This window comes from Gracilinanus agilis, chromosome 2, assembly GCF_016433145.1.
Source record: "Gracilinanus agilis isolate LMUSP501 chromosome 2, AgileGrace, whole genome shotgun sequence".
NCBI lineage: Eukaryota > Metazoa > Chordata > Mammalia > Didelphimorphia > Didelphidae > Gracilinanus > Gracilinanus agilis.
This window is the reverse complement of record NC_058131.1, coordinates 505,128,084-505,144,204: the sequence shown is the minus strand read 5'-3', so window position 1 is coordinate 505,144,204 and position 16,121 is coordinate 505,128,084. Positions and strand designations below refer to the sequence as shown.

The 16,121-nt window shown below is 38.0% G+C and overlaps 1 protein-coding gene across 1 annotated transcript in view; it reads left to right on the top strand.

Moving 5' to 3' along the window:
• Nucleotides 1-16,121, top strand: part of CCDC88C (coiled-coil domain containing 88C) — a 249,078-nt gene that overhangs the window by 152,720 nt on the left and 80,237 nt on the right. The window contains exons 11-14 of the mRNA XM_044659995.1: nucleotides 1,613-1,759; nucleotides 3,999-4,143; nucleotides 6,928-7,112; nucleotides 15,241-15,378. Coding sequence (XP_044515930.1) covers nucleotides 1,613-1,759; nucleotides 3,999-4,143; nucleotides 6,928-7,112; nucleotides 15,241-15,378 — 615 coding nt within the window. The remainder of the gene's footprint in view (nucleotides 1-1,612; nucleotides 1,760-3,998; nucleotides 4,144-6,927; nucleotides 7,113-15,240; nucleotides 15,379-16,121) is intronic.

Below are 16,121 nucleotides of genomic sequence, written 5' to 3'. Positions count from 1 at the left end.
CTCTCCCTCTCCCTCTCCCTCTCCCTCTCCCTCTCCTCCTCCATCCCTAATCCTTGCCTTTGCCATAGCCTCCTATAAGCCTGGAATGTATCCCCACCTTATCACTGGTCATAGAGCCCCTCTCTTCCTTTAAAATGCAGCTCAGACACTCTCCTTTGCATGAATCCTGATCTCCCCCAGCTGCTAGTGCTGTTCCTTCCACACCACCTTGCATCTCAATGAAAGAATGAATGAAATAATCCCATCTTGTACCAAGCTTCCATTCTAATAGAGGAAAGAAGTACAAATACAAATACATTCAGTGTGAATAGGTGAGTAAATACAAGTAAGGATTGTTGCATTCATTCAGTCACTCAATGAATATGCATTTATTAAGAGCCTCCTTTGTGCCAGGGTCATGGTAAGCTCTCTTTAGTGCCTAGCTCTGTACCTGTGGATTGATTATTGTCCAAAGCTTTGCCCCAATAACGCCTAAAACGCCTCCCCTTCCTTTAAAACTCCGCCACCACCTTCTCTATTGGCCCCTTTCCTCATCCCTTCAACCTCTAGTTCTCTCCTTCCACGAGTACTTGATACTTCTTCCCTTTCTGTTTACTCTTTATGCTCTCCTAGCTTGTCACCCCCTTGTTATATAGTAGAAGCTGTTTTAGAAGGATTGTATCATTCTTTGTATCCGCATCCCCAGTGCCTAGCAACAGTGCCTGGCATATGCGTTCTCCTTGAGTCGTTTTTCAGTCATGTCTGACTCTTCGTGACCCTATTTGGGGTTTTCTTGGCAAACATGCTGGAGTGGCTTGCCGCTTCCTTCTCCGGCTCATTTTCCAGATGAGGAACTGTGGCAAACTGAGAAAAAACGAGGTTAAATGACCTGCCCAAAGTGACTCTGGTTGTGAGCATCTGAGGGCAGACTTGAATGAACTTGAATGAAGATGAGTCTTTCTGACTCCATGCCCATTGAGCTGCTTAAATGCCAGGCACTGAATTAATTCATTCTTGTTGGTTGATTGGTTAAATTGTATTCCCATGCCTGGCACAGAACCTTGTTATCTAATACATTTTTGGTCACCTCTGATTATAATATGATTAAATGATCTGATGATCATCTTCAAGAAAGTTTCTTTCACAATTTTTTTCTAGTCTGAATAAATGTCCATTTTGAAAAGGTATGTCTCAAATAGGATTTTTTAAAATGTAGAGAATTCATGTGAATTGACTTAATAGTGTTCATGATCAAATGTTTATATGGGTGTGTGATTTAGGGTTTTGGTTTTAAAGGTTGGCTCTTTTACAAAGATGAATATTATGGAAATGGTTTTGAATGATTTTATATGTGTGTGTATGTATGTATGTATAATCCAGTGGAATTGCTTGTCAGCTATGGGAGGGGGAGGGATGAGGGGAGGGAGAAAACACAAATCTTGTAACCATGGCAAAATTTTTTTAGAAACTTAAAAATAAATGATCAAATGTTATTCACCTGCAGTGTGTGTATTTCCTGGATGTCTTTTATTGAGATTCACTTTACCAAAATTACTGGAATTGGTAGAAGGGGAAGGCTCTCAATAAAGAACTTATTTTACCTAAATGTATCATGTTTGTTTTTACTGTTTAGGAGTTGAGGGAGGATAATATCATCCTAATCGAAACCAAGGCAATGTTGGAGGAACAACTGACGGCCTCTCGAGCCCGAGGTGATAAAGTCCATGAACTGGAAAAGGAAAACCTGCAACTGAAATCTAAACTTCATGATGTGGAATTGGTAATGAAGCCTTATAATTAAATTATACGTGGGGAGTTTCAACCCTTCAAATTTAGCTGTTTTGTTTTTTTTAATTTTACTAGAGGATATAGACCTCTGATAGTAATAGCAACTCATTTATAATGTACTTTTTCCCCCCTTTGTATTTAATCTTTTTTTTCCAAGTAAGATGCAGCTACGTTTTCTCTCTCTCTCTCTCATATCCCCCAAGCCTCTGACTCAAAAAGCTTGTAAACAGTGATGCATAGTCAAAGAAAGCAAATTCCCACATTGGCTCTAAGCAGTGTGTTTCTGTCTGTATCCCTAATCTAGAACCTCTTTGTCAGGAGATGGATAACTTCTTTATGTGGCCTTTGGAATCACGTTTGGTCATTGCCTTGATCTGAGTTCTTAACTCCTTGAAAATTTGTCTTTCAGTGTTGTTGTTCTTGTATAAATTGTTCTCTTGGCCCTGCTCACTTTATTCTTCCTCCATTCATACAAGTCTTTCTAAATATCTCTGAAACTGACCCTTTTGCCATTTCATAACACCTAGGTCAGCTAGTTTAGAAGCTTGACAACTTGATTAGAAATTCAGTCTTTTATATATATATATCTGTATACAAACATTTTAAAACACTTTCTTGTTGTATAGAATGTATGGAATGGACTTAGTTGTAAGTCACAGATCTCATTGATGGTTTTTTAGTCTTCTTATGTAGCAAAGAAAAGGAGCAGGAAATATTTATACAATAAGCCTGCATTATGGTGTTCTCTACCTTAGAAATGAGAAATTAATTGTATGTGCAGAAAAGAGATATCTTTGAAATGTATTTTCAGAGGTTCTCATGTCCTAAGCTAACTATTATGTACTAATAGGTAGGTGACTTTAGACTAGGGATTTTTTTATCTAGAATCTCTCAACTTAAAAAAAATAGATAACTATATTTCAATATAATTGGTTTCCTTTGCAATCCTATGTATTTTATTTTATGTTTTTAAGAACATAATCCAAAAGGTGTGCATAGCTTTCACCAGAATGCCAAAAGATTCCATGGCAAAAAACAACAAAAACAAAAAAAAACAGATTAAGAATCCTTTTCTTAAGCTCCTCTCCCTTTTAAAATAAAGTTCCCTTACCTTTGGGTCTTAGAATTGATACTAAGTATTGGTTCCAAGGTGGAAATAGTAAGGACTAGGCAGTTAGAGTTAAGTGACTTGCCCAGGGTCACACTGTTAGGAAGTATCTGATTTGAATTCGGGACCTCCTGTCTCCAGACCTAGCTCTCTATCTACTGAGCTATCTTGTTGCCACTCCTTAACCTTTTTTTTTTTTTTTTTTTTTTTTTTAAAGTCTCATTTTATGACCTAGAGTCAAGAGATCTGGTTTCAAATCCTAGCCCAGTAGGATTTTCTGTTTGGGGGATAATTGGCAATTGATGAACAAACATTTATTTTGTATTATATGCCAAGCTCTATGCTTGGGGATACAAAGAAAAGCAAATTTTGTCCCTTCCTTCAAGAAATGTATTTATTAAGTAGAAATCGTTTTACTTCTTTTGTACTGTTTCCTCATATGTAAAATGGGGATAATAAAACTTGTACTACTTCTAGGGTGGCGGTAAGGAAAGTGCTTTATAAACCTATAAGGTACCAGGGAAGTCTAAGTTACTATTACCTGGAAAAGTGGCACCACTCTTTATTTAAATGATATAACTTGCAAATATTTACTGTGTGTTCTTTGAGGCATGTGCAAGGTTCTTTCCAGGCTTTTTTTTTTTTAAATCCTTGCCTTCCATCTTAGAATCAATACTGTGTATTATTTCTAAGACAGAAGAATGGTTAGGGCTAGGCAGTTGGGGTTAAGTGACTTGCCCAGGGTCATACAGCTAGGAAGTGTCTGAGGCCAGATTTGAATCCATCTCTAGGCCTGGGTCTCAATCCAGTGAGCCACCCAGCTGCCCCCTAGGCATAGTTTTTTGATATGAAGAACACACAGTTAAGATTTGACAAATATATTGGGTCTTGCTGTATATCCTTCACCCTTTTCTTCTAACGACTTTATTTATATCCTCTCTTTTTTTACCACCTAAATTTCTCCTTATCCCTACATTCCTTTTTTCTCTAAAGCTGTCAAGACAGGTCCTCTGTGAAATGTTTCATGTTTCTGCCTCACCAGGAGCAGCTGGTTTGTTAATGACAAGAACTGGTGGTCCCTCTGTCTGCTGAGTTTTGCGCTTTGTTCTTCCTTCTTCCCTAGGACAGGGACGCAGATAAGAAGCGAATCGAAGAGCTTTTGGAAGAAAACATGGTTCTGGAGATTGCCCAGAAGCAGAGCATGAATGAATCTGCCCACCTGGGCTGGGAGTTAGAACAGCTGTCCAAGAATGCTGACCTTTCAGATGGTAAATAGCCACAGGAGTCAGTGACTCACTCTTAAACTGGCCTTTCAGTTTCCATCCCAGTGGAACTAAGTCTGACATCATTTCCCTTGGAGACCACACAAATCCTGATAATTCAACCCCAAAAACCTCATTATCTTTAAATGCTGCTTGGAATTGTCTCTCTCTATTCCCTTCCCACCCCTGGAAAATACAGAGTTCAATAGCCTTCTCTCTGGAGTGTGAAATATAGATTGTTACTATGTCACTCCCTTTCCATATGGGAACTCCCATGGCATTCTTAGTGAAAGTCAATATGGCGCCCAAAGGCCATCTTAGTCAGATGTGTGAATGGCTAAGAACACTCAATGTCAGAAGAAACTCCCCAATGATCATTTATCCCAATGAAGCCTGTGCTTTGGGCATTACCAGGACCATTAAACACTTAACAAAGTGGAGAGAGATGTATTAGCCATTTTTTTCTACTCTAAGATATACTAAATGGGTATTTTTCTTATTTTATACAAGTTAACAAACATTTATCAAGTACCTCCTGTGTGCCAAGCACATAGTACTAAGGACTCACGATTCAAAGACAAAAATATAATATGCACAATAGTCTAGTCAAATTATTGAGTCATCCACCTGTACTAACTTATAATCTCTCTTGCTTTTTGAAAAACTTTCCAAGGGAAAAAAAATCTTCTTGGTGAAGATTTTATGAACAAGGAGTCAGAATTACACCAGGAAGCTATGGCATCAGACAAATAATAGATGTTTCTTGAAAAAGAACATGTATGGTTGCCACTGGCCCAGCAGTTTTGCATTTATATAGTTTAAAGTGATCATAGGGTTGTTTTTATGAAAATCCCAAATTTATTTCTCTTCAGAGGAATAAAAACTTGTATCAGTTCATTAGAAGTATTCCACTATTCCAGTGTGGAAGAGCAGAAGTTAAATCTTGATCATTGATTCATTCTGAAAAAAAAAGTATTATTTCCTTGCACCAGGGTAGAGGCTGATGGGGATATAGAGGGAACTATGATTATTTATTTATTTCTTCAGCAAACCATTTTAACAAGTGATTACTCTATGCAAAACCAATTCACCCAACTCTTATTTAATTCTTTCCAGACCATTCTAGCATACTTTTATTGATTATAGATATAATTAATAAATTATTATTTTGTAAGCATTTAAAATTATTAATAGGCCTTTATTAATATATTAATTGTAAAAATTAAAATGAATTTACAGGAACTTCAAATATTATATTTTTGTAAGATTTATTCATAATCACTAGAAGTAAAGGAATAAATAATAAGATAATAAAATAAAACCACATGCCCAAGCTAATCTACCTGTTCAAAAAATCCCATATTCACATCTGCACTCACAAAAAGAGAAGAGGCCTGGACGTCCAGCTCCCTCCAATTTATCTCCTGTCTACATGCTGATGGCATGTAATGACAGGAAGTCAGTAGGCTCCTGGGTAATGTAGTTCAAACGTACAAGATTTCCAGTTACACATAATAAACACCTCTCATATGCAAGGCATATTGTTAGGCAAAACAGCCTGATCCTCCAGGAGTCTCTCTATTAATAGAGGGCTAAATAACAAGTAAATATAGAGAAGTATATTCCTGATCATTGGAGCAGAGGGAGAGCCCCACCAAATAAAAGGGTATCAGGAAGGATTCGTTGGAAGAAGTGGCCCTTGAGCTGAGCCTCCAAAGAGGCTAGAGATTCTAAGATGTGGAGGAGAGAAGTCAGAGTGGTAGATGGGATTTGTAGAATATCAATAGGCCGATTTAACTGGAATGTATTTTATGAGATTCAGGTCTGTGATAATGTAATAAGAATGGAGAGGTACCCTGAAACACAATTGTGGAGAACTTAATTTTTATTTTTTAAAACCTTCACTTTCTGTCTTAGAATTAATACTGTGTCATGGTTCCAAGGAGGAAGAATGGTAAGGGCCAGGCAGTGAGGGTTAAGTGACTTGGCCAGAGTCATACAGTGACCAAACCAGAGTTGAACCCGGGCCCTCCCATCTCCAGGTCTGACACTCTCTCCATTGTGCTTTCCCTTTGCTTTAGATTCTTCAGAAGCTTACCACTGACTATCGGGTATAGCCCTAAACCCATATCCTAGTATTCAAGGTCTGCCATCCTACTTTATTTTTTAATTTCTAATTTTAATTTAAAACAATTTTTTTATCATACAAACATTTTTGATAGTACATGGATCATATGCTCTAAAAAAAGCTAGGAATTCTAAGGATTAAAGGTGATCCTGGAAGCAAATATAGAAGACAAGCTGAACAAATACCCCCTTGCTTTTCCCAGCTTTCTCTCATGCCAGTCTCCACATGATTGGCTTTAGGATTTTGTTTTATTTCGTTCCTTAATTTATTCATTTATCCATTCATTTATTTATCATTTATTCATCCATCCATCCATCCATTCATTTATGTCTAGTCCTGTGATTTCATACATGCTGGGAATGCTTTGGTGAAGAAACTTCTACTGAAGCAGATCAGCAACCGTTCAGGAATTTATGGATTTAGAGAATGACTTGGGACATTCACGAATTAAATGACTTGCCCAGCCAGGATCATACTGTTTGCCAATTCAGCTCAGAAATAGAAGTTGAACTGGGGTCTTCCTGAGTCTGTGACAGGTGTCTGATCCTCTATTCCTCACTATCTCCCATAATGGATACCTAAACAGCAATGGTGGAATTGATTCACTTCAGGGCATTCCAGTGATGCTTTAGAGTGACCTGATCCTCTCTCTCTTTTCCTAGCATCCAGGAAGTCATTTGTGTTTGAATTGAACGAGTGTGCCTCTAGTCGAATTTTGAAGCTGGAGAAGGAGAACCAGAGCCTTCAGAACACCATCCAGGAACTCCGAGATGCCTCCGTGATGACAGAAGAAAGCAAATTAAAATTTGTGGAGCTTGAAACAGAGAACCACCAACTCAGCAGAAAGGTAACTCTTTTTTTTCTGCCCTGCCAGCCAAGTACACATTAAAGTTGTCACTGTGAGGACGTTAAAATAAGATTAGAGGTCAAAATAAAGGATGTGTCCAGTAAAGGACCTTGCCATCACCCATACCAAGATCCTGGGAAAGGATATATAACAAAATCAGGAAATAACAGCAGGGGAAGAACAATTAATAATATAGAGTGAATAAGTTCATGTAGTAAAAAGTAATTTAAAAAAACCATAACTCCTGTTAGGAAAAATAAAAATGAGGCACTGAACAAAAGCCATTTCGTGACTGAATGTAGCCATGAGTAAACTGAGTTATACTTGAGGCAACAGAATTTGGCAAAGTAGAACTAAAAGTCAAAAGACCTTGGTTTGAATCACAGCCCTTCTCTGAGATCTTGAACAAGTTCCCTTCACTTTCCTGAGCCTCAGCTTTCTTATCTGTATAATAGGCCTGATAACATCCTGCCTTATCCATTTCATTGTTTTGCTGGGGATCTGAAAAACAAATATATTTGAAAATTCTGAGAATACAAAGATGGACAAAAAATGAAAATATAAAAAAGATATTACTGGTATTGTACATATAAAAGTAGCATTTGATTTTCAAAGTACATAGAAAAGACACAAGATGGTCATTGTTTATATAACTGCTCTCTGGGGTATATATGTGGTGGGCTTCTTGCTCAGGTTTCCTATTGGACACTTAGAAATTGCTATAAGCAGCCTCGCTTTTTTGCTGGGGCAGTGGATTTTGAGTTGGATTTTGAGTCAAGAAGACCTAATTTTAAAATGGTCTCAAACTCTTACTAGCTAGATGACCCTGTGAAAGTCATTGCCTCAGTTTTCTCATCTGTTAAATAGAGAAATAGAGAAGCCACTACCTTCAAGGGTTATGGGAGGTTTGAATGTATTTCTTTAAACCCTTATCTTTTATTTTAAAATCAATACTGTGTATTGTCTCAGTCAAAAGAGTGGTAAGGGCCAGGCAAATGAGATTAAGTGACTTGTCCAAAGTCACCCAGCTAGGCTAGATTTAAACCCAAGACCTCCCATCTCTAGGCTTGGCTCCCTCTCTATCCACCAAGCCACCTCGTTGTCCCCTTTGTTTTCACCTTCTGATGAAAGCAGAGAATACAGAATTATTGGGCTTGTTCTCAAGGCCCGCATGAACCTATTGGAGGAAATGACTGGATGAAGAAAGCCTTCCAACCTTGTTCCAAATAAGGAAGATTTGACATTTAGAAATACAAGGATTATAGGGTTCCAGGGAGCCCCACTGAGCTATTAAATGAAAGACTGGAAGGTAATCCTAGAACATGTGGGGGACTTCTTATTGTCCTCTCTATAGGTCTCTGGAAATGCTTTTTTTCTCCTTCCAATTTCCCATTGTTCTTTTTGCTGCCCTCACATGCCACCCTACATACAACCTTTCCTGCCTATACAAACAGGAATTGGCATTCATTGCTGGCTGGAGAGCCTCCTTGTTCTTTGGTTTTTCCCTTCCTCAGAGGGTTTCCCTCCCATTTCCCATTTTCTGATAGAGTTCCATCTGGCCTTTCTAATTGTCAAAGAGGAAAAAAATGCTTAAAATAAAGCCATCAGGATTTGCTGTGTTGGTGGGATTCATAGGGAAAAGGGGATTACCCACTTGGTAGAATATGTCATAAAATATAGAAAATTTTAAAAGATGATTTCCCTAGCTTGAGAAATGACTAAGGTAGAGACTCCTCTGGGATCTACTGAGCATACTACAACAGTTCTCTGAGATAAACAGTGAACAAATGAAGAAACAGAGCCTTGGAGGAATTCTTTTTCAGATTACATTTCAGAGAGTCAGTAAAGGGAAGGCATGGGTTCAGATCCTGCCTTGAGCTGTTTGACCACAGGCAAAACAAAACAGTTAACACCTTTAAATCTCATCTGTAAGTCAAGATAGCAAATATTTATTAAACATTTAGGCAAACAGAAGAATAGCCTCAAGGAGCTTAAGTTTTAATTTAATTTATTAATTTACTTTAATTTAAATTAATTTAATTATATATGTAGAATTTAATTAAAAGACGGCACAAAAACCGAGTTTAATAAGGGGTATGGTAAGGAAATGTACTCCAAAGGGAACTTGGTAGAGAAAGAAATCTAGAGAACCAAGAATAGAACTGGGAGAAGAATGAAAGATTAAATGTGGCTGGCCTAGATCCTTCCTTAAAATGGAGATTCTAGGAAGAACTCACATCAAAGAAAGGAGCCACAAGGGCAGAGGCATCTTTCAGAGTGAGAAGCCTGCTAGGACATGATAGCAGGAAAAAATCAGGTGCATAAACAGGTAAGGAATGAATGAAATAAAATGAGAATAGTAAGGTTTCTAGGTGGTGTAGTACATAGAGCCTGGAGAAAATCTGAGCTCAGATCTGACCTCAGACACTTAACTTTGGGCATGTCACATCCCCTATGTGTGCCTCGATTTCCTTAACTGTTAAAATGAGGATAATAACAGCACCTACCTTGTAGGATTGTCATGAGGATATACCTGTGCATTGCCATGTAAATGCAAACAGAAACCTGGAGCATGGTGATGGTGGCAGTGTATTCCATTTTGGCACAGCTCTGATTGTTAAGAAATCTATATATTTAAAAAAAAAAAAGAAATCTATATATTGAGTCAGAACGAATGATCCTTCACTAGTCAGAGGAACGAAGGTCTATGGAGAGGGGACAAACTCTTGTAGTCAAGTATCTTAGGTGTTCTAAAGCCAGTAAAGGTAAAAGGAGGCAACCTGTGTTCAGCTGTGAGTGAATATTTGAAAAGAAAAAAAAATGGCTTCCTATAATTTAGAAACATTGTTTCTGGAATTAGAAAGTGTGGCTTTGATCCCTGGCCCTGATAACCATATTTAGTTGCTTCATTCACTCAGTTTTCTTTTGCTTAAAATGGGAATAATCTTGCTTGCATTAATTCTGCAAGATTGTTGTCAATAAAGCACCTCATAGGGAGAGAGACAACATGAATCCTGTAACCATGGGGGGGGGGGGAATTTAAAAATCTTTAAAAAAATAATAACAAAATACACTTTTAAAGAAGCACTTATAAGCCTTAAACTAAATGCACCTTTCAAGCATTTGTTCTATGCCAGTTATGTGCAAGGCACTGTTAGGTGCTGGGGATACAAGAATGAAACATTCTCTGCCCTCAAGAGGTTTATGTTCTTGATGCAGAGTGAAATGAGCAGAACCAGGAGAACATTGTACACAGAAAGTAAAACATTGTGGAATGATCCAAAGTAATGGACTTTGCTACTAGGAGCAATGCAATAATCTAGAACATTCCTGAAGGACTTACAGGAAAGAATGCTAACTACATTGCAAGAAAGAAAGAACTGTGAGAGTAGAAATGCAAAAGAAAAACATATGACTTATCACATGTATATATGAGGATGTGATTTGGGGTTGAGACTTTTAAAATTGCTCTATAGCAAAAAGAATAATATGGAAATAGGTATCAAGTGGTAACATTTGTATAACCCAGTGGAATTACTTGTTGGCTCTGGGAGTGGGGGAAGGGAAGAGGGGGAAAGAAAATGAATCATGGAAACATGGAAAAATATTTTAAAATAAAAACTTTTTTTAAGTTTATGTCCTACTGAAAGAGACAGCATGTATGTGTGCTTGCGTGCAAAACAAATGGGAGGTAGTTTGGTGAGGAACACTTGCTGCTGGAGGTAATAATTAGGAAAAGCTTCATTTAGGAGGTGATCCTTGAGGCGAGTTCAGATTCTAAGGGTCAGAAATGAGGAGCAAGTGCCTTTCGGTCATCAGAGGTAGCTACTTAAAGGAAGGATTTATTGATTTATTAAAAGTACCTGCTCTGTGTCAGGAGATGGGAGAGATCTTGTCTATAGGGCAGCAGAATGTTGGAGAAGGTCCCGGGTTTCACTGGGCTGAGAGGTAGACAGTGAGACCCCCACTTCTAGGACAGGAAGGTCAGGGAAGGCAGCAGGGGCTCTCAGGAGTCTTACCTCCTGGCATGCACATGACCTGGCACTAGAAGACACCCTAGTTCAAACAGGAAGAATCTGCAGGGTACAATTGAGTATTTAGTGGCAGTTTTTAAAAGATAGAAGAAACTTCCAGGTGTTTTAATGTGAGTTTTTTTTTTCTTTTTATCATCTGTCACCTCTGGAAACACAGAACCAACTATTATAACCTAGACAGAGCAGATGATTTAAGGAAAAACAAAAATCTTATCATTCTGGTGGAGCAGAACTGGCACATTTAACAGAAATTAATTTTCCTTAAGTTCTGAGGAGAACAGCCAACATATTCATCACCAGAAACGAAAGCAAACCTCCCTGGGGCTTTGTGGTCTATGCAGCAGAATGTGGACTCTGGCGGAGGACCATAAAAGGGTGGGGAGGTGGGGGGTTGGGGAAAGAGGCAAAAGCCACCAACGGCAACAAGGAAGCCTGAACTCGGATGAAATCACATTTTAAAAACCCCAAAGGTTTTGAAAAAGGGAGGAAATAACACGAGCCACCCTTGGCTTTTGGTTCTTCAACAGCAAAGTAACACGTGGGTGATTCAAAAAGAAACAGGGAGTGGCTATAAATTAGAGAGTGTTTGTAATAAATAAAATGGGGGAGAAGACCACTGACATGATGATCCGAGGCAGTGACAGGTATTAGAAACCTCGCCATCCAGCTGTCTAGAAAGCACTGATCTCCAAACTTAATGCTTGAGAAACTGAGGAAGGCCATTGAGTGGGGCATATATTCTTAAGGTAAAGGAGGTCTGAGTAGTCCGGACAAAATAAAAGAATTGTAGATTTTCCACAGTGAGAAGGCCTAGTTTAACTGTCATCTAAAGCATCAGTTACATCACTAGTGTCCCTGGCAAGTAGTTGCTCCACTTTGATTTAGAAGATCTCCATTAAGCTATCCATCCCCAGAAGTGGACCATTCCATTCTCAGACAGCTTTAATTATTAGGAGACGAGATAGTTTACAAGATAGAGTGCTGGATTGGTGGGAGGAATCCTGCTTCATAATTACAAAGCTGGATGACCCTGGGCATTTTCCTCCTCTGCAAAATGAGGAGAGGGGAAAGAAAATCAGACCTGATTACCTCCTAAAGTCCTCTCCAGCTTTAAGTCTCTGGTCCTTACATTAACCTAAAATCTGACTCTGAAACTTTCTTTCATTGCTTCCTGTTTTTCCTTCTATGACCAAACAGAATAAGCCTACATCTACAGGTTCTTAACCTTTTTTTGTATCATAAACACCTTTGACAGCCTGGTGAAAATGGTAGACCTTTTCAGAATGCTTAAAAAATAAATAAACCCTTATCTTTTATCTTAAAATCAATACTGTGTATTGGTTCTTAGGCAGAAGGAGCAGTAAGGGCTAGGCAACTGGGGTTAAGTGACTTGCCCAGGGTCTCCTAGCTAGGGAAGTGTCTGAAACTAGATTTGGACCCAGGTGTGGCTCTCAAACCACTGAGCCACTTAGTTGCCCCCAGAATGATGTCTTTGACTGTATAAAATAAAATATTTAGGATTACAAAAGAAACCAGTTACATTGAAACATAAAAAATTATATTTTATATCTAATGTATAAAATATATAATATATTCTATTGATATATATCATAAAATATATAAAAATATGTTATATGTAAATATATGCTATATTTATATATAAAAATATATTGAAATATATAGAAATGTGTTTTTAAAAATCAAATTCCAGGGCAGCTAGGTGGCTCAGTAGATAGAGAGCCAGGCCTGGAGTTGGGAGAACATGGGTTCATATCTGGTCTCCGGCACTTCCTAGTTTTTGCAACTCTGTGCAAGTCATTTAACCCCCATGGCCAAGCCCTTCCCACTCTTTTGCCTTAGAACCGATAAAAGATATTGATTCTAAGATGAAAGATAAAAGAGTTTCACACGCACGTACACAAATTCATGTGCTCTGGTTGAGAATCCCTCATCTAGTCTACTTTCAAATAAAAATAATATTTCCTACCTCCTCCTCCTCCTGCTTCTAAGTCTTCTTCTCTTCAGGGTTATAAACATTTCAGGATTTATCTGTCAGTCCTTGTATGGCAGGATTTCCAGTCTCCTGATCATCCTCATTGCCCTCCGTTGGATGTGGTCCAATTTTATCCCTGCCCCTCCTGAAATGGACATAAGGAAACTGAAGCAACCACTTTCACAGTGAGAAAGGGCTAGTCCTGCTTGCTTTCCATTTTTGGTTTTTGAGTCCATGTTGGGGAACCCTGGGAGACAGTGAGAGGAATGGTCTTGCCACTCACAGACACAAGGACTGCATGAATGAATATTGTCTGCTTAAATGAGTGCTGTGTGCAGTTCTGGATTCCAGGATTCAAGATTCATAGAATCTTTTGAGTAGGAAAGGTCCTCAGAGGTTCTTATATTGTAGATCTAGAGCAAAAAGGAATGTCAGAGGTCACTTAAGTCCAACTCTCATTTTACAGAGGAGGAAACTGAAGCGCAGGTAAGTCAAGAGATTTGTCCCTAGATTACAAGATGGCAGGGACCAAAGGTGGGATTTGAACCTAGGTCTTCTGACTCCAGAGCTTGTGCTCTTTCTATTGTACCATGCTGTCTCCCAGTATATTGCTTCATAAATAGTTATCCTCATGCTATTCACCTCCAGAGAAAGAACTTTTGGAGTAGGAAGGCGGGGGATCAAAGTCTACTATCTTTCACATTAATTGTATTTAGGGATTTAGTTTTGGGGTTTTGGTGTGTTCTTACAATGACCAATATGTGTGTTTTGTGTGATAATAAAAATAAATAAAAAGGCTGTGGCAAAGTCTAAGCAAAAAATGGTAAGGGATTGACCAAACTAGTGTGGTCGATGTGTTTTTGGAAAGAAAGGGAACCATATAAGAGATATTGCAGAGAGATAAAGCATTCAGATTTTAACCAATAAAGTTTACAAGGCCATTTCTTTTTTTTTTTTTTTTTTAAGGCCATTTCTTAAAAAGTAAAACAATTAATCAATACTTTCTCTCTTCTTAAACACCTAATTTGTTGAGTGACCCATCGTAAAGGAACTAAGGAAGGAGTTTGTTTTTTTTAATTACTCTAATTGTTGGGAAGTTCTTTATATTGAACAAAAGTAGACCTTTTAGAATCACCTGTAGAAGGTGGAAAAATGGGGGCACTATTAATATATTACTGTTGGTAGAGCTGTGAATTGAACTAAGCATTTTGGAGAGCAATTTGGAATTAGACAGAGAATTATAAAGCTGTGTATACTTAGACCCAACTGTTTCCCAGAGATCAGGGAAAAAGGAGAACCTATGTTTCCAAAAACATTGGTAGCAGCTCTGTCCATGGTGGCAAAGAACTGGAAACCGAAGGGATGCCCATCAGTTCAGGAATGGATAAACAAATTGTGGTATATGCTTGTGATGGAATACTATTGTGCCACAAGAAATGAGGAGCAGCCTAATTTAAAAAAAAAAACTTGAAAAAAACTACATGGGATAATGAACAATGAAATAAATAGAGCCGAAAGAACATTATACACAGCTATAGATTTAATACTTGAAGAATAACTTGTGAATATCACCTCCAGAGAATGAAATGAAAACTGGAAACATGAAAGAAAATTTAGATACACATATTTGCCTCCCGGATGATGCCTTCTGTGAGGTTGGCAGGGGAGGGAGGGACAGAGACACTTGTAAATAAATTTTATTAATTAAAAAATAGAATAACTTATAAGAGATGTGAGGAATGGAGATACTAGTTCAAAAGGAAAGCTTCCATCCCTGAAAAGAAAAGTAGATCTATAGGATGAAACTTAGATGCCAGTTGCCAGGAATCTTAGTAGCTCCTATATGAGAATATGCACCATCAAGGCAAGATTTGAACTCAGCTCTTCCTGAATCATGGCCCAGAGTTCTATCCTCTGTGCCGCTTAGCTTCTAGGAAAGATTTAGGGTGGTTCTCCATAGGAAGCATTGTTCCTGTGATAACTGATCTAGAAGGGGAAATTGTTACTGTGGTATTGATCTAGAAGGGCTGGAGCATTTTAAAATAATTCTTCTCTTTTCTTTTTTTTTTTTTTTTTTGTTTGTCTCTTGGCTTTCATGAAGATTGAAAAGTTACAAACTCAGCTTGAAAGAGAAAAACAAAGCAACCAAGACCTGGAGACCCTAAGCGAGGAGCTGATCAAAGAGAAGGAGCAGCTTCAGGGTGACATGGAGACCCAGAAGGCTGATAAAGACAGACAGGTACCGGCCTCATATCCAAAGTCAACCAGTTTCCCTTTGCCCCATGTTAAGGCTCTGATATTAATACCCCTTCCCGAAACCAGGGGAGAATTTTAGCAAAATCTTCTGCACTTATTTACTGGCCTCTGGAGGTGAGTATGTCAATGATTAGACTTTCAGATGAGAAAACATTTTAACCTATTATGTCACCCTCATCTTCATTTATATAATTGCATTTGTTTAAATTGCATTTATATAATAATTTAAAGTTTGCAAAACACTTTACAAATATCTTCTCATATAACCCTAAATTTTTTATTTTTGTTTTTTTGATAATTACTATTATTATCCACATTTTACATTTGAGGAAACTGACGCAGGTGGAAATTAAGCCATTTTCTTGGGGACTCATAGCTAGTTAATGTCCGAGGCTGCATTCAAACGTAGGTCTTCCTTATTCCAGATTCATTATTTTATCTACTGTGCTATCATAATTTTCTCAGTTTATCCCACTTAGGTATATAGTATTACCATATTGCAGAGGTTCTTTTTTTTGGTGTCCTGGTTTCCTGGGAAGATTGTCTGGGGAAGCCTATAGACTCCTTCTCAGAAAGATGTTTTTAATTGTATAAAATAAACCATGTGGGATTCCAGAGTAATCCTTTGGGTCAAAGTAAGTGACCAGAGCTTAGCATAGTATCTGGCATGTAAATGCTTATTAAATATTGATTGGCAGAGGAAACCATTGACATTCATAGAGTTAG